This window comes from Hakea prostrata, chromosome 8 (genome assembly GCF_041222555.1).
Source record: "Hakea prostrata isolate BN-2017 chromosome 8, UWA_Hpros_2, whole genome shotgun sequence".
In the NCBI taxonomy this organism is placed as follows: domain Eukaryota; kingdom Viridiplantae; phylum Streptophyta; class Magnoliopsida; order Proteales; family Proteaceae; genus Hakea; species Hakea prostrata.
The window spans coordinates 32,842,493-32,869,648 of NC_142607.1; the positions used below are offsets into that span (position 1 = coordinate 32,842,493).

General features: G+C 39.0%; 2 protein-coding genes and 1 long non-coding RNA gene across 4 annotated transcripts; 2 read left to right on the plus strand and 1 right to left on the minus strand.

Annotated features, from left to right (window-relative positions):
• The first annotated feature begins 7,235 nt into the window (after positions 1-7,235).
• Positions 7,236-9,379, plus strand: LOC149007591 (uncharacterized). Its single transcript, XR_016175125.1, has 3 exons — positions 7,236-7,375; positions 7,459-7,557; positions 8,605-9,379. It is a non-coding gene; the product is annotated as an uncharacterized LOC149007591 (long non-coding RNA).
• An 885-nt stretch (positions 9,380-10,264) lies between these two features.
• LOC149007592 (uncharacterized) lies at positions 10,265-14,439 on the minus strand. 2 transcript variants are annotated; one of them, XM_089165852.1, is made up of 2 exons: positions 10,672-14,439; positions 10,265-10,585 (listed from the first exon to the last, which is right to left on the minus strand). In XM_089165852.1, exon 1 carries the CDS (start codon positions 14,235-14,237, stop codon positions 10,686-10,688), a length of 3,552 nt encoding a protein of 1,183 aa, XP_089021978.1. In that variant the 5' UTR covers positions 14,238-14,439; the 3' UTR covers positions 10,265-10,585; positions 10,672-10,685. The 2 variants fall into 2 exon arrangements, with proteins under 2 accessions (XP_089021978.1, XP_089021977.1); XM_089165851.1 differs by having other exon boundaries at positions 10,265-10,590.
• Positions 14,440-25,270: 10,831 nt separating this feature from the next.
• LOC149007593 (uncharacterized) lies at positions 25,271-26,512 on the plus strand. The gene has a single exon (XM_089167112.1). It carries the CDS (start codon positions 25,271-25,273, stop codon positions 26,510-26,512), a length of 1,242 nt encoding a protein of 413 aa, XP_089023238.1.
• Positions 26,513-27,156: the final 644 nt, after the last annotated feature.

Consider the following 27,156-nt stretch of genomic DNA (forward strand, 5'->3'; position numbering starts at 1 on the left):
TATGGCGAGGTTATTATAGGCGCTTCATTGAGAATTTCTCCAGAATCTCAGCACCTATGACAAAGCTTACCAGAAAAGGAGTCAAGTTTGAGTGGAAGGAAGCATGTGAAGAGAGTTTTCAAGAACTCAAGAAAAGGTTAACTAACACTCCTGTGTTGACGATACCAGATGACTCTGGAGGTTTGACAGTGTATACCGATGCCTCTAAGGTTGGTTTGGGTTGCGTTTTGATGCAGCATGGGAAGGTGGTAGCTTATGCTTCTAGGCAGTTGAAGAACTACGAGCATAATTATCCTACTCATGACTTGGAGTGGCATTTGTGGTTTTTGCTATGAAGATTTGGCGTCACTATCTTTATGGTGAAAAGATATCTATTTTCACTGACCACAAGAGTCTCAAGTATTTCTTTACTCAGAAGGAGTTGAATATGAGACAGAGAAGATGGCTAGAACTGGTGAAGGACTATGATTGTGATATTCAGTATCATCCGGGAAAAGCTAATGTGGTTGTTGATGCCTTAAGTAGAAAGAGTAATCGAGGAAGTGTGGTTCTGACGTGTCTCGGTAAGCCCTTATTGTTCTCCATTGTAAGATTTGGACTTGAGATTTTGTCAGAAAGTTCTGGTGCTATTTTGGCAGCCGTATCAGTTCGACCGAGTTTGAGGGACCGAATTGTTGCTCTACAATCGGCTGATCCAGAATTGAAGAAGAAGATTGACTTGATCACTTCAAAGACTAAGGACGTGGAAGATTTCTCCCTAGCCTTTGATGGTGCTCTTGTTTTTAGAGGAAGAGTTTGTGTTCTGCGGTGGAAGACCTCGGAAGCGAAATCTTGGTGATGCTCATCGGTCCATCTTTACTATTCATCCTGGAAGCGTGAAGATGTACCATGATATGAAAGGGTATTTTTGGTGGTATGGCATGAAGAATGATGTGGAAGATTTCATTGCTAAATGTGGGACTTGTCAACGTGTGAAAGTTGTCCGGCAGCCTTCGTCTGGCCTTCTGCAACCTCTTCCAGTACCTAGTTGGAAATGGGAAGACATTGCTATGGATTTTGTCACTGGTCTGCCCCGATCCGGAAAAGGGAATGACTCGGTGTGGGTGGTAGTGGACCGATTAACCAAATCGGCACACTTCATTTCGATGAAGATCACCTATTCTATGGATAAGTTGGCCCGACTCTATGTTGATAATGTGGTGAGATTGCATGGTGTTCCGGTTAGCATTGTGTCAGATAGAGACCCGAGGTTTACGTCGCGTTTCTGGAATAGTCTGCAGAAAGCTCTAGGTACTCAGCTGAATTTGAGTGCTGCTCATCATCCTCAGACCGATGGCCAATCGGAAAGGACCATACAGATTTTGGAAGATATGCTTAGAGCGTGTGTCATAGATATGAGTGGTAACTGGGATGACCACCTAGCCTTGGTGGAGTTTGCTTATAACAACAGTTATCAGTCTACTATTGGAATGGCCCCGTTTAAAGCTCTGTATGGGAAGACTTGTAGAACTCCTCTGTATTGGGATGAAGTTGGGGAAAGGCGTGTTCTTGGCCCTGATCTAATCGAAACCACCGGCACTATGGTGGATATGATTAGAGAAAGGATCAAAACTGCTCAGTCTCGACAAAAGTCCTATGCGGATAAAAGAAGGTCTGACCTTGAGTTTCAAGTTGGTGAGCGTGCGTTTTTGAAAGTTTCGCCGATGAAAGGAGTCATGCGTTTCAATGTTAAAGGAAAGCTCAGCCCTAGGTATATTGGTCCCTTTGACATTATTGAGAAGGTTGGACCAGTAGCTTATCGGTTGGCTCTGCCCCCGTCTCTTGCTGGTGTGCATGATGTTTTCCATGTATCTATGCTAAGGCAATGCTTGACAAGTGCAGAACAGCTGCTTCAGCATGAACCGGAAGGGTTGAGTGCGGATTTGACGTATGATGAAGAACCGGCTGAGATTTTGGATCGAAAAGACAAACAGTTGAGAAATCGGACTATACCTTTGGTGAAGATCAGATGGAAGAATCACTCTTTTGAGGAAGCATCTTGGGAGAAAGAAGATGAGATGCGGTCCAAGTATCCTCACCTTTTTGGACCTTCAGGTACGTTGTAATTTCGGGGACGAAATTTCTTTTAAGGAGGGAGGAATGTAATACCCCCCGTATTTCTAACCCGAGATCCGTATTCCAGGTCCGAGAACCCGAAGGTCTAGTCGGGTGAACTTGTGGAGTATCCGGATTGAAGCCCATGATCCATACCCAGGACCCATGGATATTAATCCTTTATCTGAAGAGCTTGCCTTGGCTGGAGTTGGAAATTCTGGAAGTCAGGTGTTGTTCAGAGATGTCCGGAATGAAGGTAAGATCTCCCCCATCTCTTATTTAGGGCTAGGTTGGCCTTGGGTATCAGCCCCTAGTAAAAGCACCCTTGTATGGCAAATTACATGGGGGCGGTTACTAGTGGCGGTCGCTTAACCTAAGCGACCGGCCCAAGCGACCGCCCGGTCTGTTTTCGGGGATTTTGCCCTATTTTGCCCCCAGACTTCTATAAAAGGCAACCTCCGTCTCATTAACGATTACTTTATTCGTGGTTGCTTATTTGGGAGTTTAGACGGCTGCGGGGAAGATCCGAAAGAGTCTGCGGAGTCTTGCGACGGTGACTTGGAAGATCAATTCTTTTCTTCTCTGGCTTTCTGGTGTGAGGTATTGAACTAACCCTTCGTTCTTTACTCTCTTTTCTCCGTTAGATTGGTTTTACCCTTTTTCCCTCGTCTCTATGATTACCCCTTGGATATTTTTACCCTCTTTTTTTAATCTACTTGAGATGGAATAACCGTAAACGGAACCCTACTTCCGTGAGATGGTTAATCCAATCAAGGAGAGGGTTATGGGTAATCTATTGATGGTAGTGGATTATTTTCTCTCACCCTTTTGGCTTAGGGAGTGTTTAATTCGAGACTTAGGATGAGATTACTCGAAAACCGGATTGAAATCGAGTAATCGAAGCTTTGGGTTTCGGATTGAAACTCACTTTGTTTTGGGGCGGTCACTAGTGGCGGTCGCTTAACCTAAGCGACCGACGCACAAGCGGGCACAAGCGACTGGTAAAAATGATGACCAATTGGATTTCGGTTCGATTCAAATTGATTTATGTGACTTATATATTCTAATAACCACTGTGTTTAGGTGATTCTTGTTTAAAAGAAAAGTCTACTAATAGTCTCTTGGATTCCATTTTACGGACGTTTCAGTTATATGCAAGTAAGGACAGTCTATCTTATCTATCTACATATACTTGAACATGTTAATCTGATAGTTGTTAGTCTTAATTTCTATTGTTATATGCTGCTGTAGTTGTATTTATTTCTAATATACTACTGCTGTTTGCTTGATTTCATAATTACCTGGTGAATTGTGAATGTAATTGGTATATGGTTATGATAGTTGGGGTGTTCCTTTTGGGATATCTTGGCTGATGATATCAGAAGGCTGTGGAATGGGACACATGCCTGCTGATACCTTCAGCACTATCATGATTAATTGATGACATTGTTAGGATGAGTCTAGATTGCATGGCTAGGTACCCCACATGCTACTACCCTTTTGGTAGGGGAATTGAAACCGAGTAACCCGTGATGACAGTGATGTGACTTGGTGGTCCATTGTTAGTCATATAAATGGTAGGGTTGCATATGTTAGGGTTGGGCTCATGGATGTCCAAGGACCGGACCGGGTGTCCTGAGGAATCATGAGAGCATCCGCCCCAATAATATGTGGATGACCATAGGGTTAAGGAGTAGAGTCCAACAGAGGTAGCCAGTCCGTGAGGATTCTTACTCCTATGATGCGAAGGATCTTTGAACCGAGTTGGTTGGTGCCATAGGGGATGTATCTGGACTTCATGTAGACATGTAACCATTATGACCTTGCATTGGATTAGAAACCCCAACATGCGCCAGTACTCATTACCAATGGTCGTGGTGAGAGAGTGTTGACTTAACCCCTAACCATGGTTTGTGAGCCAGGTGTGGACTTTCCCTTTTTCCCTGGATCCCTACAAAGGTAACCAGTCCTTGCCGGATCAGAGTGATGAGACTTACCCAGAGGAAGGCTGGTGTTTATCTTAAAGCATGTCAGCTATTAGAGACTTGCATAGTTAGAAATCATAGCATCATTCATATTACTGTTGTATCATGGCATTGTTGGATGATGGATGAGATATATGATTGTTTCTTACTGAGTTTTTTAGAATTCATTCCTTTATTCTTTGTATGTTTTTAGCCTATACAGAAGAAGGATTTATATCTGAAGATGGACTGGTTTCCTATGAAGGAACCATCCCGTTTGAAGAAGATGTGGCACCGCCAGTGGGAGATGGAAATAGCATGTGCGGGAGTTCCTACGGGTGCATGGAGTGCGCTTATCGCACCAGTTGATGGTCAGAGGTGAAAGGTGGTCAGGCAGTTCGCACAGAGACTGGAGAAGAATTGGAGAACCCCTCACCTTATTAAACTGGAGTCTAAGTTCATTGACTTAGAAAAGCAAATTGGAAAGAAATTGATATAAATACTTTTGAATTATTCCGCTGCCCTCATTTTTGTTTTATCCTTTATTCTTTATTTCTTTCCTTTGATATTGGAGCATTTTGGGCTCCTGTAATTCATTTAATTCAGTTATTGAATATTCTTTGCTCATTATTATCCGGTTTTGGTCTTAAATATGGTGGTTGGATAAAAACCGGGGTTTTGGGGGGGGGGGCCCCGGGGGGGGGGGGGGGGGGGGGGGGGGGGGGGGGGGGGGGGGGGGGGACAAAAATAAAATCAAAATTATCTTTAGTTATTAAAAGCCCAACATACCCTTTAAAAAAGATTAATTTATCAACAATTAAAAAAACCCAAAATAGTAGTACGTGTTTAATTTTATAAACATAGCCTTTCTTTTTTATTTGCATTTTTCATTTTACTTGATGGTAGTACATGTTTTTTTTTAATTGTTTGATAAAAAATTAAAAAAAAAAAAAAGAAGAAGAGAAGGGCATGTTGGGCTTTTAATAATTAAAGATAATTTAGGTTTTTAATAATTATTTTAATTTAGGGTAATTTAGTATTTTAACTGTTGGTGATTACGACAATTTAGGGTTTAAAATAAATAAAAAATTTTGGCCAAGGGTAGTTTGGAGTTTTAGAAAAATATTTATCGGTAAAAGTTAAATTTAACTGAGAAAGTTAACAGAGGGGAGGTGTTTGATATATTTGTTAGGTAAGAGGGGAGGTAAGTGATATTATCCAACTAAGAGGGGGTGTAAGTGCTATTTGTCCAGCTAAGAGGGGAGGTAAGTGATATTTACCCTAATTATTATTATTTTTAGGGTAATTTAACAGCCAACTGGAGGTAATGGGATAGTGTCACCCCACTCTTTTGAATTTCACTGTTAGATTTAATTATGAAGAAAATATGCAAATCTTACGAAAGAATAGATGTGAGGTATTTTGGTCATACAAATCGTAAATTGTCCTTAATTGATCTTATTGAATACCTTAGGGGATGCAGATGCAAAACGTCAATCCTTTTGGATTAAAAATGACATGAAACCTCAAAGGTCCAGATGAAAATTACCCTTATTTTTATTTCTCAGCCACTTATTTGGAATGTAAATTCAAAGTGGACAGCTGCAGTTAGGGGTGCAAGTTTGGCCCTGGCGGCCCTGACCCGCCCTAAGCCCGCCCTGAGCCCGATTAGGGTTTGGGCTAAAGACTTTGGCCCTAAGGGCGGGTTAGGGCCAAGGGCGGGCCTGGGATTACTCTCTGGCCCGCCCAGCCCATCCCGACCCGTCCCTGATTTTTTGCCCTGATTTTGGCCCTAATCTTGGCCCTGACCCAGGCCCCGATCCTAGCCACGATTTTGGCCCCGATCTTGGCCCCGATTTTGGCCCCGATCTTGGCCCCGATCCCGGCCCCCGATTTTGGCCCCCGATCCTGGCCCTGAATTTGGCCCTGATCTTGGCTTTGATCTTGGCTCTGATCCTGGCCCTGATCTTGGCCCTGATATTAGCCCTGATCCTGGCCTTGATTTGAGTCTAAAGACTCTGGACCCTCCACCCACATGGAGAGGAATTAATTGTAATACATATAGGTGGATACTTGACACGTGTCAAATTTTAGAAACATGATCATGTTTTGTAGAAAATTAATAAAAATAAATTATAACCTCATTACCAATGTAATAAGCATCTATTTGATTTTGGCCCTGATCCTAACCCTAAAACATACCTACCTACGGCTTAAGTTTTTGACTTTGAAGATAAAATTTTCATTTATCAGATTCCTTTTGAATTATGAATCTCAAATGTTTCTAAGTTTACAAAAAGAGTTTGTGTGACATTCTCTATAATTGACTTTACTTTCAAATATGCCTAAATTTAATTACAATTCTTCTCTCTACTTATTCTATTTCATGAATAATTGTAACTCTTTGCTGTTGGAGAAAAACCAAAGGAAAAACGAGAGAGAGAGAGAGAGAGAGAGAGAGAGAGAGAGAGAGAGAGAGAGAGAGAGAGAGAGAGAGAGAGAGAGAGAGAGAGAGAGAGAGAGAGACTTGGGGAAAAGACAAATTGGAAATTTGGAATGAAGTTTGACCATAATGAAGTTTGACCATTGTCTTAGAAGCTATAAATTAATTGAGAATTGAGATAAATCTTTTTCTTTTTCCCTTCGAGCTTACATATAATAACCATAATTTTCATCGAATAGCAAATTAAAAAACCCAAGAAATTTGGATTTCTCTATTTCTTTAAAATCTAAATGGGTATAAATAGTTAAGTACATATTGAATATAAGTTTTGGATTATTTGTTGACATCTTTACTATTTTATTTTCCAGGACTGAGTTTGAAATTTAAGTATTTAATTACTTTAATATGTATTTTAATTACTACCTGTCTTACATTTGATATTTACGACCAAAGATATGACCAATTATAGCTAGGGACAAGGCCAATTAGGGCCAGGGACAGGGCCAATCAGGGCTAATCAGGGCCAACCCATCCCGACCCGGCCCAATTAGGGCCAATTAGGGCGGAAATGGGCTTGGCTTGGCCCTTTAGGGCTTAGGGCCAGAGACAATAATCATTGGCCCTAAATTAGGGCCAGGGCGAGAATGGGCTCAAATTATACCATATAGGGCTGGGCTTGGGATTGCAAAAGCCCGGCCCAGCCCGGCCCAGGTGCAGCCGTAGCTGCAGCTTACCTAAAAAAAAGGAAAAAAAGAGTGGAAATCGATCCTCAATTGCTGACTAATTTCCTCTTTCCATCTTCTGTCTTGGCTTTCTGCTTCGACTCCGGCGAAAATACCCTTAGCTTTCGGTCTCAGTCCGTCAACCAGAGAAGGTTTGCTTCATATGCTTTTGTGTATCTTAGGCTGCCCCTAATCTTCTCTTTCGATAGATTGAATTGGCTAATTTCTTTTTCAGTGCGATAATTGGAGTATATCGAATGCTTTTTAGGGATCTTCTACTGGTTATCCACTGTACTGGCTTCTTCAAATGATTCCTTCAGAGCACACAATTCAGGTTATTGTTCTTATCCTTCTAGGTATTCGTAATTCTGTTTTTAGAGTTCTCTAACAATGCTGAGTCTTTAAATTTTCTTTTGTCTCCAATTTTATATTTTTTCTATTATTTCGTAAGTTTGTTGAGCTAAATCTGCTGCATTAACCTTAGACACAAAGATAAGCAGCTCTTATTACTGAATCTGAAGTACAAAGTTCCATACCTCCAATTTTATGTTTTTTTTCTTCCTATTTTTGCAAAGTTTATTGAGCTAAATCTGCTGCATATTCCTAGACACAGAGACAAGCAGCACTTGTTACTGAATTTAAAGTACAAAGTGCCATACTTAGTTGAATACAGTGGCATTGCTTTCAGATGTGCATTTCTTTGAACTTTTTGACTGGCAATCCAGCATCATTTAAGAGGCCTCTATAGACCTTGCGTACTAGATAGACTATGGAAGATATTTGGTTTTATGCTCGAGATCACACCCAATCAATTTGTTTGCTGTTGATCCAAGATAGAACAGCTCTAAAAGAATATCTATATTCGAATACAAAGTCTTGGAGTTTGATGTTTGATTGAGAATTCCAGATGAAATGTCAAATGCACTTCGTACAGTTTAGCAATGATACCCAGATGTAGTTACTGCTTGTGGACTCAGAAACTCCACAGCCTGGACGTATAAATACTTTAATATTTTTAAAATGTATCAATAATTTTGGAAGCTTTACTAGAAGGCTCAAATTAAATCTTGTAGTATCCAGCTAAAAACATTGTATTTTACTTATTGGTTTGTCTAGATGGAAAAATTGGGAATCAGTTATTAATATAAGTCGTACACAGAGAATTCTGAAGTGAAAAGTTTGAAGCAGATTGCAGAGCTTCTGTTGTGAACCCTGGTTTTTTATTACAGTTCAGTTTTTTAAGAGTCTATTTTTGGCAGAACCTAGGTGTTGTTTCTTTGATATCATGGTTGTGAATTCCTTTTGACTGAAAATTATTAAGACTTAGTTTTTCTGACTGTCATGAGACTGAATATGAGTTTTTATTTGAAAACTTGAACAGAGAATGCTAGAGGAGGCGCGTTCAATTCCATTCTGTACCATTAAGAATTGAGTTACTGCCATCCTATACTCCTATTTTCTACCTTCACAAGTTAATTACTATATTTCACTCATTCTTGACGGGTCTTTAGATTGGCAACTTTGATTGCCTCACAACGGGAAAAGAGCTGGGTATACAAGGTTGCAATTACGGTTTCAAGCAAACTGTGGTTGTTGGTTAGAGCTAGGGCCTTGTTAGAGCCATTACAGGGTAAAGAATGGGTTGGTTCTTGATACAGCTGTCTACAAGTGCATTATAGTTTTGGTTTCGTTATTTGGTAAGAAGAAAAGAAGAAGAAGAAAAAAACTCTGTTGTGGGTTCAGTACTCAAAATATGTATTTTGGTGTGTTAAGCTGCTACAAAGTGCACTGGCATGTCTTCATGATGATCACAAAGGAAACTTTGGTTGAAGCAATAGAGAACAGAGAGATGGTTCAGAGTTTGTAATAAAGAGTAAAGTCTTTTTCCACAAGGAATGCATTTAATATATTCCAAAATAACATCATAGCTGGAAGTTCTGAAGAACATGTATGCATTTTTGGGAAACATTCGATTCAGCTGACTTTCGAAATGAAAGGTTTATGCACAGGCAATTGGGAAGGCATTACAAGCAACTTGAATATTGTCCTCTTGAATGTCTTGCAATCGTGGTGCATTGCCTAGTGGACAAGTAAATAGTAGATAAGTCTTTTCTAGGGATAGCCTTTATTTATTTATTTATTATTATTATTTTGTATTTTTTGTGGGGGGGGGGGGGGGGGGGGAAGAAAGTGGGTGCCTTGGTGGAGGTTAGAATATATCAATACTTCCTAGAAACTTTACTCTGCATAAACATAATCAGGAATTCGATCATGGCTACTATTGGAATCCATTTACATTGAAGAAAGCACAACAGGCAACAAAGTGATGAGCTTTATTCATTTGTAACTCATAGATATTACTGTATAAAGTAATAATGCTATACTGTATGATATTGCAAATCTTTGGCTTAACTACATATTTTAAAGCTGTCTTGGAGTCACCTTTGATGTTTATATGCTTAACCAACCTCTCTTCAGAAACTTATTTGATTAGCATTCCCTTATGGGTTCCATTGTCCTCATCTGATTTCCTGTATGGGGTTTTGCAATTATTTTTTGGTAACTCAGTAAAAGCTCCAATTTCATAACTTTTTATGAAAATAATGATATTGTCTTGCAATAAGTTAAGCATAATTTCTATAGTCAATGGAAATCATTGAGACTCGCGGTCTTAAATAATAGTTTGTGAATCTGTCATGCACTAGGTGTTTGTGTCTCAGCATATGTATCATGTTTTGTCTTTTGTCTTTCCTGAGTTTATTTTATGTAGTGGCGTCTAGAACAGTTTTATGCGAAAAGATGAAAAGTTGCTCCATAAGGCAGTAGATGAATTTGTTGGGATGCCTTGCTGGATTTATTGACATGGTTCATTTTCCATGCAACTGGAATTGCTGCAGTTACAATTTCTACAATGTGCAAGGAGTGAAACATTATCAAGATTCTTAAGATACATGTGTGCTTTGTTGTTTTTTTTTCGTGCATAATGGAGTAGATAGGCCTGAGAAGATGTTACACATGCTTCCATTACCAGTGATTGAAAATAAAGTTAAGAAGTAATGAAACAAATTTATTATAACACACACATTCATCATAATTACAGTATATATTATGATATTATGAAGGTAAGGAACCCTCTAGAAACAAGGATTAATATCCTTCTCAATAAGACAAGCACACACTACATTATTTTAAAAATAAATTAGAGTAACACACACCTTCTCCAGTTCACACTGGTGAACAACTAAGTTAGTTGTTCTATCGATCCATTAGCTTGGTAGTACTGATATAAGCCTGGCCCCTGAGTTACAGTTGTAGTTATCAACCCCAGTATGTCAACCTACACTGCTTCTTGTGGTTATGACCTACACTGCATTAAAAGATTGACGTAAATCTTTATGTTCTCTGAGACTCTGATAATCACATATCTGCTGACTGATATTGTTCTTACCTCAATAACTACCTTTAATTACAAGCTTGTATGCGTCTCGTATGAGAAAAAGCTGCTGAGGTATTTGACCGACGAGTTTCACGGTTGGGTGGTGGGATAACTGCTTCAAAAGCTTCAACCAGCAGTGCCACTCTCCGCTTGCGAGCTGGAGCAAGTTTATTGACTGTTTGTTGAAGTGCATGATCAAGCATCCATTCTTCTGCATTTTTCCTTTCGTCCTCTGTTTGATGCCTGAGATCAACATTTTCAGGTTCAGGTTCAGGCTCGATGTCCAAATAATGTGGCTCCCTTGGGTTGAAATTTCTTGGTTCTTCCTGGTCCTCAACAGGCTTCCTACATCTCATTGTTCTCTTCAAATTGAAGGTCATTGGCAGTTGTTGGTTGCAGTTTTCTTCTTTGTCAACAAGTCTTTTATCTTTCTTGGAGCATGTGATATTGCCTTCATTTTTGTCTGCTTCTGTTGCATTTGGCTCCATATAATCTACAACTTGCACCGTCTCTTCTTTTTCTTCAATGCTGTTATCGGCATCACTAAATTTTCCCCCATGGTCATCATGTTCCACAAAATCTTCTGCTTCTTTTTTTCCTTCTTCATTGCCTTCGACCTTACTGCTTACAAGATTGCTGGTAAGTGCAATAGAGCTACTTTCCTCTTTATTTTCGAGAGCATTATCCACTACTTCAGTGATTGGTATGGGCTCAGGATGCTGTTGGAAAAAGTTCTCTGCTTGAGGTTTTTCATCCTCCTCATCACTGGTTGCAATTGGGCCATCAATAGATACTGGATGGGCCATGCTGTTGACGATATCATTTGGCTTTGGGGCTTCTTCTTGCTCTTCCATAGTTGTTGCTGTCTCTTCAAATGCAAGATCAGTGGAGGACAAAGAGTTCTCATCTGGGCAGCTAGAGGTACCAGATTCTGCTCCACTGGCATTTGTGGGTACACCTAGCCAGACCAAGAAGCTCCGATCTTCAGTATCTGTCTCTGAATCATCATCACCATATTCCATGCTAAAACTTTCAGCATTTTCCATGTGGACTTGTTGCTCTACATATCCTACTGGATATTCTTTGGACTTGTTGACATCATCATCTGGCCCGAAGACCAACTCCTCTTGCAGTCTTGGACTCTTGGACTCTGGTGAGTACATGGGCATCAGATCAGATTCAATATCAGTTGGAGGGGCAACAATCTCCCCATCCAAGTCAGTGGCTTTGACTTGCATGAGCTGATCGTGTTGAGATGCTGGAATATCCATTTCTGCTTTCAGGTTATCGTTTTGGTCAATATTGTCTTCAAAGCTTATTCCAGAATAGGATAACTTGTCTTGCTGGCTCTCTGGAGTCTTCTCTGTATCATTTTCTTTTTCTATTTCATAGCCATGTATTTCTGAAGATGCCATGCCCCCTGGAATAGTTGCCACATTATCCCCTTCTTGAACGCTTTTCCCGATTGGCGTGGCAGTGCCTTCCCTTGGTTTAGCATAAATTTCTACAAAGAAATCTATGCCCTCTTGTGCTGTAGAATCTTCATTAAAGGCCATCTGATCCATAGCAGTTTCCATTTTTCTTTCTCCAGCAGGCCTTGGAAGCAAAGGTAGGCTTTTCATTTTTGAGCTTTTCTGTGTTTTTAATAGCCGTCTCCTAGCTGACACAAAATGCTTCAGGAGAGGCATTGGTGTATGATGATGGCCATTAAGAGAACAGTAAGTATAAGGGCAGACCTTCATGGCTGAAGTTCCTTCTGATTCAGTTGCACCTGGGTTAAGTGTCAGAAAGTCGGGGAACTTTGAATCCTTCAGAGTGGATGAACATGTAGGCTTACCAGCTTGCAGGCTGGAAGATTGAGCAGTCTCTGGGCTCTTCCGCATTGAAGGTCTTGCTAGTTTCAAACTAGATGTCTTTGTTAAAGTCCTGACTGGTTTCAAACTGGATGTCTTCATTAGAGTCCTTGCTGGTTTGTGTCCAGAAGTTGAAGAATGTTTTGTACGAATCGAATCACTTTCGGTTGGACTCATTTTGGGATAACTAGCTTCAGAAACTGGGGTATTTAACTGCAACTGCTCCTTTCTTGCACCAGAACAGCTTGTGGGCTTCATATAATTGGGTAGCAAATGTGGTGTCTTCATCAGTGACCATTTCTGTGGAGTAACAGCAGCACCAGACGGCTGTTCTGTTGCAGATGATTGTAGACTCTCCAAATCCAAGAGCTTGATTGATCCTGATTTCTTAATTTGCTTCTTCAATTCTGCTCCACTTTTGAAACTAAGAGTCTTTGTCAGTGTCCTCACTGGTTTCAAACTAGATGTCTTTGTTGAAGTCTTCATTGGTTTGTGACTAGAAGCAGAGCAAGGCAGCTTTTGATGATCCAAATTCCTCTTGCCTAGGATAGGGCTTGGGCTTTTTCCACGGGAATTCCTTCCACTTGGGCAAGGACTCAAGCTCATACGATAGGAATTGCTTTCACTTGGGCTGTTGCCATGGGAATTCCTTCCACTTTGGCTAGGACTGCGGCTCCTGCAAATGGGATTTCTACTTGGGCAAGGACTCAGGCTCATTCGGTTGGAGCTTCTTCCACTGGGGCAAGGACTTGGGTTCAGGCGAGAAGAATTCCTTCCACTTGGGCAAGGACTCAGGCTCATTCGATTGGAGCTCCTTCCACTGGGGCAAGGACTTGGGCTCATGCAAGAGGTATTCCTTCCACATGGACTAGGACTCAGGCTGTTGGCATTCCTTCCAGTGGGTGCAGGGGTTGGGTTCAGGCCAGAGGAATTCCTTCCACTTGGCCTAGGACTCAAGCTATTGGCATTCCTTCCAGTGGGAGCAGGACTTTGGCTTATGCGAGAGGAATTCCTCCCACTTGGGCAAGGACTCAGGCTATTGGAATTCCTTCCACTGGGAGCAGGACTTGGGCTCATGCGAGAGGAGCTCCTCCCAGTTGGGTAAGGACTAAGGCTGTTGGCACTCCTACCACAGGGAGCAGGACTCAGGCTCATGCGATGGGAATTTCTTCCACTTGGACTCGGACTCAGGCTGATGCCATGGGAATTCCTTCCTGTTGGGCAAGGACTCTGGCTCTGGCGATTGGGAGTTCTTCCACTTGGGCATGGACTCAAGCTCATACGAGTGGAATTCCTTCCACTTGGGTTGGGACTCAAACTTTTCCGTGGACTACTAGCTTGATAATCAAGAGAACTCACCTGTGAACGCTCCTTCTTTGCATCAGAACTGCTTGTGGGCTTCATATAATTTGGTGAGGGATCTCTCTTCCTGATCACCGATGGAGCTTGCGGAGTAATAGCAGCATTAGATGAATTGGTAGGTTGTTTGTTGAAGCGTGACTTTGGTCGTCTTGTTGGGAGAGGCTCTATGTTCTCCAAATCCAAGAGCTTGATTGATCTTGACTTCTTCAATTCATTCTTCTTCAACTCTGTTTCATCCTTTTCTTGGATATCCTGATGCTGAGGAGCTGATGGCTTAATGGCCATCGACCACTTATCGGATTTAACATTAGTCTTGGAATCAGCAAGGATTCCAAGCTTGTCGATAGCCTTTCTTTGGACCATCTGCAAAGAAAAGATCACAGAATCATCAAAGATGAGAAGCAAACTGGAGTTGGTTTTTGTGATAGAGGTGGGAATTATGATATCTTTCTCTTGTTATCGTCTGGAGAGAGTTCTACAGAAGAAGAAAACTCTTTGCAAGACTAAACAACCAGAGATTCCTGATGGGGTATAGTTTATAGTTGGGTGGGCACTTTCTTTAACTTTTTTTAAATCTTTCAAGAGGGATTGGCCAATCTGGCCATCCCCAGAATTTGAATAAGGCTGAGAAGGGTATTTGATGATGACTTGCCCTCGGAGGGTGGCAATGGGTCCTTGTCAAGTAGAATCATCATGTCGTCTGAAATTCCATAAATGCCCATCCTCTGTCAATAAAATAATAGATTGTCCTCTTTGATTGACTCTGGTAGATAGATGTAAACAATTAGATTGTGGGGTAGTATGGGTAATATGGCAAGTAGAGCAATAGCCATGGTGGGAACTGGTGGGTAGTTGGAGAGAATGTGAAGCATGCGGCAATGCACTTGGCTGAAGACAAGAGCCATGGTCGGCTTAATGCCGGTGGTGGTGGTGATGGTGGGACCCCTCTTTACGGCATTCAGTGGGACCCTTCGACGGCACTCCACACGCTCCTCTCGTGCCTTTTCAAACCATTTGAAAAATTTATCTATTACTTTTCCCCTCTAATGGAGCACCTTGCAGGTCATAAGAGTTTTAATATTTCTCTTTTCGTTGGTGGTTGGGTTGGGGGTCGAAAGAGTAATTTCTGTTACGGGCAGATGCGATTACTTTTCAATAAGCGTTGCCACTGGTTTGAATCAACTATTCATACTTCTCAGTGGAGAGGTCATGGGTTCAACTCTTGCAGACGACAAATCTCCCCCAGGATGTAATTGAGGTACGTGCAAGCTAGTCCAGATGAATCTCAGATTAAAAAAATAAAAAAATAAAAAAATAAAAAAATAAAAAAATAAAAAAAGAAAAAGAGAAAAAAAGAAAGAAAGAAAGAAAAAAAGAAAAAAAAAAGTCAAATCCAAATCCAAACCCTTATTGTACATTAGGTCATCAAGAATTTTCACAAGTTGCATTGGGTTAAGGAGTTGGGATCCTCTACCAACCGAGTAGAGGATTATGTTCATGTCATACCTTTTTAACACATTAGAAAGGAGGGTTCACTGGAGTTTCGTATCTGTTTCATCTTGTCATTGTTCAGAGATGGTCCCCCTAATATTGTGTCGTGGAATGATGTGAGGAGAGAAGTGCAAGGGTAGAGGATCCAGACTCTAGGTTAAGGGTCTCAATTCGATAGTTTAATACCAAATAAATATGGTATGCTTGAAAAAAAAAAATGGTATGACATTGATATCACAAACTTTCTTTTTTGGTAGAAGATATCAAAAACATATATCATTTGAATTTTGATATAGTATCAGCATAGAAAAATGGTAGATATCATATTGATATTGTATTAAATACTATAACTATTTTATACAAAATGAGTATGGTACATAATGTCATATGGATATGGTGTGCTTCCCTCATGAACTAAGGAAGGTATATACTGCGTGGATATCCACAAATGATAATATGAATATTACCGACTTCTAAGTCAATTCCATAATCTAATGCTGGTTACAGGTGTTATTTATTTATTTATTTTATATTTGTTTTCTTAAAGTTCAACATTTTGAATTTTTTTCTTCTTCTCATAAAATGGTTTAGATTTTTGGACACAGGTTTTCCTTTATCTCAGCCACTCTCTTTTAGAAGGACTACAATATAATCCCCAAAATACCCTTTGATTGTTCCCTGATGTGCATCTGAACTCATGTCTTTTGGTATGTTTGGAGTTTACTAGTTAAATTGATTTCATAATATCCATATAATTTTTATCAGGAAGAAAACCTAAAAACCTTATTACAATTCATGGGAAGGATAGATGATAAATAGAAGGAGGTAGGGTTTGAAAATCATTTCTGTATCTAAATATTTCAGAGGTAGAGTTCTGAGGTAGCATGGTCCTTATGCCAACATGATGACCAACGTGAGTTTGTAAACTAGCATTAAGAAGGAAAATGTTGTGAAATTTTTTATCTAAATGGAATGTACATTTCATGTTTTCTTGTGGCATGGAATCAGAAGTCACAATCTTTCAGGGTTCATTTTCCTTCTTTTAAGTAGATATCATTCTTTTTATGTAGTTACATTTTACTTTAACAACATTGAATTAATTATTTTGTTATTAATATATATTTCATCTTCGTAATTGCGATAAAATTACATTCGAAGTATAATTTGTACGCATCCAAATGTAAATAATAGTCCACAATTATTTTAGGGGAAAGAAAAAACCTAATATTATAAAATCTGATAAAAAAATAATTTAACAAAAGTAATTTAATCCAACTAAGAAGAATTGAAAATTAGGGCATGCGTTCTTGTCATTTCATTCATACGCATAAGTATTTTATAATTGTTCCTTGCACCCCCCCCCCCCCCCCCCTCCCTCCCGGTCCTCTTCACCACAAGTTTTGATGTGCCATCCTTTTTATGGATACTTGGTCAACAACAGATATTTTATTTTAGTTGATTTTATTGTTTATATAAAAAAATACTTTCTTGTGGTGAATTTCAATCAAAGAACCAATTAAGTCAAATGCAAAAGTTATTATACTTTCTTACCAAAAAAAAAGTTATTCTACTTTCACTTTCTAACTCACCTAATAGAATTTAAATGCAAAAATAAATAACTAAGATGTGGCTTATGTTAGCTTATGTTAGTGTTTTACCGGTTTGTTTTTGGCCTCTACACAAGGGATAAGAAATATGTTTTTTCACAAGGAATAGAGAGATAAACTCATGGGAGTGTAACGTAGGCATATATATTGAAAGTATTTTATTTTTATATATTTTTTGGGTAAGGTAAAAACTTATGTTTGCATTTGACCAGGTTGGTTCTTTGATTGGATTTCATTGTTTGAATGCAATTGAACCATTAATATGTTTACTTGAGAGTAACCTTACGACAACCCCAATAGAAATGGTGAAGTTTTTCGTTTTTAAATTTATTTATTTTAGCTTTGTGTTTTCCCCCCGGAATTTCTAAGTACAAAGTGGCATTTCCCTTGGCCAATCATCTAGCTAAGTTTCGGAACATTCTAGGTCATCAACCATACATGAAAAGGGGGGAAAAAAGTAGACTATCCAATGGATCTTTTCTTTATTTTTTTTAATAAATTCAGCAATCTAATTTTCCAAAACTATACTAAATAACCATGTTTGTAAATAGGTATTCATAAATAAAGTTAATAAAAAAAAATGTAGATAAGTGAAAAGCCAATACATTTTGACTTTCTTAATTTAATTGAAATAAACATTTATTGATGGCAAATAATTTCTTCTGTCATACAAAGTATTGGAAGAAAAAAAAAAAAAAAGAGAAGGTTGTTCTCATGATTAGTTCATTGGGCGGCAACCCAAGCAAGTAGGTGTTTGTGGTGCGTTTCATGTTGATTTGGTCTTCAATTTTCAGAGATTTTTTGAGTGTAAAAGGTCAATTCTGAAGCTGATTACTGGACTTATTTTAGGTGTGGAACACACTTTTGTCTCAACACGCATTGGAAAGTTGTGGATTGAGTGCGACGTTGCTTTATTATTCATTTTTTTGGCTCAAGGAATTTAATCCCTTGGTTTGTGAACCAAAACTGGCTTGAACTTTACAAATGTCTATTGCATATAGAATAAAAAATGTCCCATTTTTTTTATTGAGGTCAACTCGGGGAAAATTTCTTAGCTAGATCAATACTAAGACTGATGAACTCACCAAATAATTGCTTCCCTCCATCAAGAGGAGGTTGTTATGGATGCTTAGAATAGACCATGATTCTAATTCACTGCTTGATAGTGTAATTTTTAGGGTGTAACTTCATTGTTCTTTGTTAATGGCATTGAGAAGGTGATGGCAATGTCCTTCTTAGTTTGTTTTTGTTGTTCTTTCATTTTTTATTTATTTGTAAATATCATATTTATTCTAAACGAGGATGGAATGAGGCTGAGCAAAGCTCTAATTGCAATGTAGAGGAACTTAGCCATTCACTCGAGCTCGAAATCAAGAAGGCCATGTTGGCTAGGTGATCCACCACAAGGTTGTATTGCTTAAGAAGATACAGTGCTTTAAAATCCATGGATTTAGTACCAATAAACTGAATATCCTAAGGTCTAACTGAAAGGATGGGTTCTCCTTGTTATTAATGAAGGTGATTAGGTGTTGGTTGTCTAACTCCACTTCTACATGTCATGACAATCTACAAAGGCTCTAAGCCATAGCTTTCCCGTCTAGACAAGGCACAAAAGCACTGTTCGAAGCAACTCTTTTTGGATTACAAACAGTGATGGAAATAGCAACCAATAACGGAAGTGAGATAGAAGAAATATTGACTAACTATCAACAGCTACCAGATCTTCTACCTCAACCGTCAAAAGGAACTTGGCTTCATAGGGAAGTACAGACACTACTGAAGCTTGCCAACACAACAAAAAATGTCAAATATGACATCTTCCCAAACTCTATGCTCCAAATTTGTGCAGAACTCCTAATTAGTATATTTACTCCTTTACTCTTCTTTTTTTTAATCCATGTGGCATCGGAGCTGACTTTAACAAAGGGGCAATAGGTGCTCTTCGACTGAAAGCTCCCTTCTTTCTTATCCTCACTCATAGGTCTCTCTTTTTGCTTCATATCTTCTTCCGATCTTCCAAAACTCTTCATGTGCATTTTCACCCTCTTGGATAATTTCTTAGGGCTTCCAGGTTCTCTTTCCTTTCACCCTATCATTACTGGCCTTCCATAGTGTTCATATTACAAAGGCTCCATATCCTTAACCAAAAAAAGCTTTGTATGCTCTCTTCTTTCTTGTCGTTCCAACTTCCATGTTCTTCTAATTGGTGAACCACTAAACCATTGAAGCATAACTGTTTTGAGAGGTTTTCCATGCAAGAGAGTTCCCAATCCACACTACTCTAGCTAGATGGTAATGGAAAAGAATATGAGTTGTGTCCTCCTTTTCCCACATATTCGGTCCACTTCGATTCCTCTATTGTTCAATCCATCCACTATAGCTATGCTCTTATTACTTTCTCTCCATAAAAAAAGACTTCACTTTCGGAAGGGTATTGCATTTCCACAACAACTTCTAGCAGTCTATTTTCTTCTCCTACCAAGTGTGACTTTTTGAAGTGGTTGGGCCTTCCTCCTCGATCTCGAGTAGTTGATAGGCTGCATTGATTGAAAATATACTATCTTTACTACCACCCCCACACCAAGGTGTCTTCCATGGGAAAGAGAGCGAGTTGTATACTTACAATTGTTTTGGTTTTCTCCTTTGTGAACCATTTCCATATGAGCTCATGCTTCCAAGTCCTTGAGTCATCATTGATGATATCTTCTAGTAGATGAATGCAGCAATTTCGATCCTTAAAAGATTTGATCTTGAATCCTTCCAATTTGGGAACCCATAAGTCCTCCAAAACTTTAATTGGTTATGTGGTCCTTTTTCTTTTTCTTTTGCACATAGTGATAAGCTACTGCATTTGTTATTAGTTCCCTGTCTGCACAATCCCTCTTAGTTGGGGCCTAATCGTGATCTCCTCCTCCTTGGTGTTCTCTCTTCAAATGGATTTCAGCGTCTTGTTTCATAATGCCCAAGGAGTCCACACGAGTAGTAGAAAAAAAGAAATGTAACTTCTTTGTTTTCACTATAATCTCCGTTTGTGTGATCTTACACCAGAATAGTCCATCCTATTCCCATATTTTGTGCCTTGGATGAGCATCCCTAACCATGGTTTGCCTATTGTTAATAAAATAAAGGCAAAAAATTTGATTTAATGCATCTGTATGTTTTTTACTGAGCCTCAAAGGGCAATATATATAGGAAAAAAATTATTAATATGGTTATTACATTAATGGAATATACAACTGTAGGGATAGAGTTTCTTAATCCAATATACACAAATAAGGACTGTACAATAGGATATAGGATATACATAATCAAATGAAGTATCAAGATAAGATCGCACGAGGTGTTGTGATAAGACTTTACCTTAAGTTGGAGTGTGAAGATTTGAATGCCCAGCTTGGACAAGAAGAGATAAAATGGGTCATGGCCAAGAGCCTTCGTGAATAAGTTAGTCAATTAAAATCGTATTTAGTTGAATGAGTCCTGGTTGCAACTTTTCACAAACAAGATGACAATCAATTTCAATACGCTTTGTCCTCGTATAAAATATAAAGTCAGTTACAATGTATAGGGTAGCTTGGTTATCATAATATAATGGTACTGGTGCCTTAGTAGGCAAGTAAAAATCACGAAGAAGAGTTGTCAACCAAGTGACTTCACAAGTAGCTATTATTATTATTATTATTATTTATTTTTTTTTGAGCAAAACAAGTGGCTATAGCTATAGCATGATATTTTTGGTTTACTGAAGAGCATGATATGGTATGTTGTTTCTTAGCTTTCAAAGAAATTAGACTATATCCCAAAAGGATGTAATAGCCAATAGTAGAGTGGTGCGTCATTGGGCAACTAGCATATGTAACTATAAGGTGGAAGAACACGAGAAATGAAGACCGTACCCAATTGTAGCCTCAAGATAGCGAAAAGTAGATGAGCAGCATCAAGATGGGGTTGTCTTGGTTGGTGCATGAATTGATTTAAGATATTGGCAGCATATGCAATATTTTAACTTACAACAATCAAATAAATCAAGTGATCAACAAACATCAATGACATGATGAATTAAGAAGACTGGTATTTGTTACATTTTCAAGTTTCAAATTTAGCTTCATTTATGTATCCGTAGGACGACTACTATGAAGACCACTATCATTCAGAATATCAAGTGTATACCTCTGTTAAATTAAAAAGCCCACTAAAAGAGATGACAACTTTAATTCCCAAAAATAATTTAAGAGTGCTAAGATCCTTAATGTGACATTTAATATGCAACATTCTCTTGACCTCATCAGCTAAATGAACATCGGAGCTAGTAATAAGTAGATCATCAATATAGAGTAAGATAAAGATAGATCACGTGTCACTATGAAGTGAAAATATTGAGTGGTCAAATTCTGAATGACAAAATCCAAAGGAACATAAACTAGCAAAAAATTTAGAGTCCACTAGTGTGATGTTTGTTTCAATCTATATAGTGACTAATAAAGTCTACAAATTAAATTCTCCCCCTTATGCCGATAATCAGGGGGTGGAAACATATAAACTTCTTCATCAAGGTTGCCTTGAAGAAATGCATTATGAACATTTATTTGCTGCAAAGGCTATCTACGAAATGAAGCAATAGTTAAGAGAACATGATAATTATTAATTTGGCCATGAGAGTAAAAATGCAATGAAAAGTAACCCCTTCCACTTGGGTGTAACCCTTCGCAACCAAACGCAATTTGGAACACTCAATAGTCCCATTAGAATTTCCTTTAGTTTTATAGACCCACTTAGACCCAATAACCATCTTGCTAGATGGTAATGAAACAAGATACCAAGTTTGATTATAAGTCAATGCCATGATCTCAACCTTTATTACATCATGCTAAGCTTGGTGCCATATGGCTTCAGTAAAAGTAAACAGTTAAAGATCACTAGATAAGGAGGTGAGGAAAGCTAATGTGAAGGTGTAAAGTGATCGTAACTCACAAAGTTAGGGAGGGATAATGAGTACTTGAATTACTCATTGTCGATGATTTTTGTGACAGTGTAAGTGTGCATTTAAAAACCTATAAATACCGAGGACATTGACAAGTTCAATGGGGTCTTGGAATTTGAGGAATAGGTATAGGGACAATAGAGTCAGTTGGGGTTAGATCTTAGAATAGGGTCAATAGTTGGCGGATCAATATCAGGGTTAGATGTGTTTATTGAAAGAGGAAGAATGGGCGAAATTGGCTCTGATACCATGTTAACAAAATAAAAACAACGAAGATTTAAGGCAATATATTTGTATATTTTGTATTAAGCCTCAATTGACAATATTTCATAGTAGTATGTTTATTATTATTATTATTATTATTATTATTATTATTATTATTATTATTATTATTATTATTATTATTATTATTATTATTATTATTATTATATATATATATATATATGAGAATAGTTTTTATCCTATATATACAAATAAGGACTACAATAAGAGATGTGATATACACAATTGAATGAGGTGTCAATATAAGATCACATGTGGTGTCTTGATGATAAGACCTATCTTAGTCACCAATTGAAAACCAAACTCCATGGTGAACAAGTTTTAGGTATTGTGTGTAATTGATACAAAAAATCTATATGAATGAATGCCCATCTCTCATCATCTCTTCGAGGTTCCAGCAACATCAAGTTATCTGAGATTGCCCATGGTGATTCTTCAATTGTATTGAATACACCTTTGATGATAGAGAAAATGAAACATGTACATGTTTTTTTTTTTTTAGGGTTTCTTTGCAAGTATTTACCCTACTAGAGTGTTCATTTTGTTTATTCTTAAGAACTCCTCTACCTCATCATTGGCATCAATTCCATCATCATCCGAGGGGATAATCTCTAAATAGCTTGAGCTCCTTCTAATTCTTCTCGTAGGTGGTCTCCCTCTACTTTTGCATAGTTGGAAGTCATTGTCGAAATACTTCCTTTACTCATAGTTGATGAAACTTAAAACTCAAGAGGAATTTCTTTTCTTCTTCTTATTTTTTTATTTTTTTATTTTTTTCTCTAGTGTTCATACCCTCTCATTTATTTTTTTTTCTCTTTACTAAATCTTATTGTGTCATCCATGTTTTATTTATTTACTTATTTATTTTATAATATAAATGTCCTTTAAAAGTAATAAATCTGCTTGGTTCTCATAATGTTGCTTTAGGGAGATACGAGAAATTAATCGAATCAATCCATTAGATAGTTGCATTTAGAGGTCATGTTTGTTTCACTTATGCGAAAAGAGAAGACAACTGGGTAGTTGATTGGGTCTCAAGAATGGAGCTAGACCCGAATGCTGGACAGTTTTAATCCATATTCCGTTATCAGAACTGGCTTCTATTTTAAAGTTAGATCTATTGACTAAATCTTTGTAATTTTTCTTTTTGGTTTTCTTGGGTTTTTCCCTCATTTTTGTTCCAAAAAAATAATATGAATTCATACACATGTCATTTATGTACATATCTTGATGCTCATGATTATGGAATTAATTAACAATTTCTTTCCTGGAACTAAGGTTTGTTCTAGCCAGCTTATGCGTACTTCAACTACATCCTCTGTGGTTGTAGTTTTATACGATGAGGCTTCACCTCTAGTTGTAATGAGATTCGACATCTTGACTTCATACCATAAGGCGTTGGTCTTTGCCAATTGAGCCAACCCTTTGAGGTTAATTATTCAACAATTTAATCTTCCACAAGTTATTGTTTTATATAGTCAACAAGCTTTCTACCACACTGATAAGGAAAGAATAAATAAACTTAAACCAGTCCGGTTTGAGCCCAGTTTGACCAGATCGGAATCAAACCAGTTCGGTTTGAGCCTAGTCCGACCAGCTCGGATCACGTTAGACCGACCAGGTCAAGGTCGGTCGAATAAGTACAAAGGCTGAATAACAAGGTAGATCTAAATAAGATTCTAGCCAAAGAAACAGTATTCAGTCACAACTCAACTACTCATGTTTGAGTAGGACTCAATGACTAAGAGTCAGATCACAACCTAACTAAGGTTTGAGTCTCACTCAAACTCATACATAGAAAATCTATAAAAAGGTAAGGGAGCATAAGAGAAAGGTACGCTGAATTGAACTATCACTATTCGTATTATTATTGTTCATTACTTTCTTGTCTTCCTTATTCGGATTCCTAACTAGATCGTCGGAGGTGAAAACTTGACCTCCACGGTCGAGCTCATCCTTGCAGGTTCAACCGGCTAAAGGGACGAACAGGATTGTGCAGCAACAATTGGCGCCGTTTGTGGGAAATCTGATCAAAAAGCTATTATGAAGACGAGATCAGGTTTGGTAATCGAAGAGGTGTCTGACGGAGAAAAGGAGGTCGATCAAGGCAACCTAGGGGGCATTCCAAACCTCCCAGGAATGGAAAAAATTCCCAAGCTCCAGATTCAGCAAGATCCTCCAATTCTTCCAGATCCTCAAGCAAGTCAATACGCAACAATGCATCAGATTGTCGAAGTTCAAAAGGAACGATTTGCGATGAGAAAAGAAATCTCATCCCTAAGCGAGTTGATCAGGATGGCCATGCAACACGTAATTGCTCCCCAAGTAGATTTTCAGAAAAAGCAAAAAAGTCTCGAAGGGAGCAGACGTGTCCGACCACCCGTGATTGACCAGATACCTCAACGATCTCAAAAGGAACTGCAGAAAGAGACAGCAAAGTCTCGAACCTCGAAAGAAGTTATTCCAGAGAAGAATCCTCTAGTCGACGAAGACGGAGATTGAGGAAGTAGCACAGATCCAGCAAAAGCTTCAAAGGACAAAAAGAACCATAATAGTTCAAAGAAGCGGGATGAAGAGATGAATAAGCGCATCACCGACCTTGACGAAACAGTCAAAAATTGAAGAATCCTGGCAAAGACGAGCTATACGCCGTTTTAAAAGAGGATCCTTTCATCAAAAGCGTCTCGGAAGCAGAGATGCCAATAGGTTTCAAATGCCCTACCTTCAAGGCATACGACGGATCAAAGTGTCCTAAGCATCACATCACCCATTATAAGTCCGTCATGTCTACTTCTAGACACAATGAAGTAGCTATGTGCCGTAGTTTCCCAGCATCATTGATTTGAGCAGCATTAGATTGGTACTAAGCTCTGCCTCGTGGCACAATAAAGAGTTTCGACCATCTAGGTCGGACTTTCTTATTGCGTTTCCAAAGCGGAGTAGAAACCAAAAAGAGAGAAGATACCTTGTTCACTGTAAAACAAGGGCGAACGGAGTCCATTAGAGATTTCCTTGCGAGATTCAATAATCTGACCATGCAGATTGAAAATCTGAATGAAAAGATAGCCTTCCTCGCCTTGTACCAAGGACTCAGCCATGAAGGCCTACTTGAGAGACTTTTGCTTGACATGCCTGAAATGTATGATGATCTCAGAGAGCGATGCCACAAACAAGCAGAGATATCAGAAACAATTGAATCTCGAAAGAAGGAGCATTCAACCACTGAGGCAAGAACATACAAAGAAAAATACCAACCCATCAAAAGAACGACCATAGACCCGACCAGGGATGGTCGACTTGAACGGGAAGGGTCACCAGCTATGAGGAGATCAGAAATCCTGATGCAAATCAAAGATCGAGGAATTCTCCAGTGGCCCGATAAGCTACACTCTCGTCCGGGAAGCCGTGATAAAAGCAAATATTGCCTGTTTCACAAAGATCACAAACACTGGACGGATGACTGCCGACAACTAAAAGAAGAAGTTGACAGGATCATCTCCCAAGGGCAGCTCACAAAATACTTCCGACCTACCCGACTTGAACAAAAGCAAGTAGAAGGGGGTAAGAAAATGTACAGATCTCCAGGCAGAGAAGGACGCCTAAACAAGTCCCGACCACGGGAAGGAGGAGATGATCAAAAACGACCACCAATATTTACTGTGTTCAGCAGCCCAACTGAGGAGTCAAGCAGACAAGCCAAAAGAAAAGCACGATGTGTGGGGAATGCCGAGCTTCAAAAGCCGGGTGAGAAGATCACTTCAGAACCAATCACCTTCTCATCCAGAGATAAACAAGGGGTAAGCACTCCCCACGACGATGCCCTTGTCATCAAAGTCACTCTTGCCGGAATAGAGGTCCATAAAGTCCTGGTAGATACAGGGTCATCAGCTGATATTTTGTCACTAGAAGCTTTCAAAAAATTACAGCTAGACGAAAAAATGTTGATACCCTGTGGAACACTCTTATACGGCTTCATAGGAACCTCAACCGGAGCAGAGGGCACCATCAGGTTAGATCTCCGTATCGGAAAATACCCCAGGGACAAGGTTATTCAAGCAAATTTCATTGTCGTCCGAGATTTGTCTGCTTATAATATGATCTTAGGACGACCAACCTTTTGCACTCTAGAAGTGGTAGTTTCAATCCTAACACATGAAGATGAAATTCTCTACAAAAAGGGGACTAGGAGAATGTTCTGCGGATCAAAAAGGAAGCTGCCAGAGCTACGCCAATTACATGAGAAAAAGAAGAAAAACAAGCTCTACCATGGCGGTTGAAGTCAGAGATGATCGCGATGAAAAAAGAATGCAAAGGGCCGAACCAGTAGAAAAGTTGGAAAAGATTAGGCTAAATTCAAAAGAAGATCAGGGAACTATGATCGGAGCAGAACAAGAAGAAAATTTCAAAATTAGTCTAACCAGATACCAGATTTATACAGGAAAATGCTGACGTCTTTGCATGGTCGGCAGAAGATATGCCCGGAATAGACAGAGAAGTAGCCGAGCATAGGCTAAACATCGACCCTCAAGCGATTCCAGTGATACAAAAGAGAAGAAACTTTTCTTTGGAAAAACATGAGGCCATCCGAACAGAAGCTCAGAAGCTAAAGCATTCCAGATTCATTAAACCCATTGATCACCCAACTTGGCTGGCCAATGTGGTGATGGTAGAAAAGACCACCGGAAAATGGAGAATGTGCATAGACTATACCGACCTCAACAAGGCCTGTCCAAAGGATTGTTATCCTTTACCAAGGATAGACCTGCTTATCGACGCAACGGCCGGTCATGAGATGCTCAATTTCATGGATGCCTATTCAGGATACAACCAAATATTGATGAATCCAGACGACTAGAAACACACAACATTCATGACGGACAGGGATAGTTACTACTACAAAGTAATGCCCTTTGGTCTAAAA

Excerpts from the sequence above, each read along its gene's own strand:
- LOC149007592 (XM_089165852.1), bottom strand. The coding sequence starts at position 14,237 with ATGGTCCAAAGAAAGGCTATCGACAAGCTTGGAATCCTTGCTGATTCC.
- LOC149007593 (XM_089167112.1), top strand. The coding sequence starts at position 25,271 with ATGCAGATTGAAAATCTGAATGAAAAGATAGCCTTCCTCGCCTTGTAC.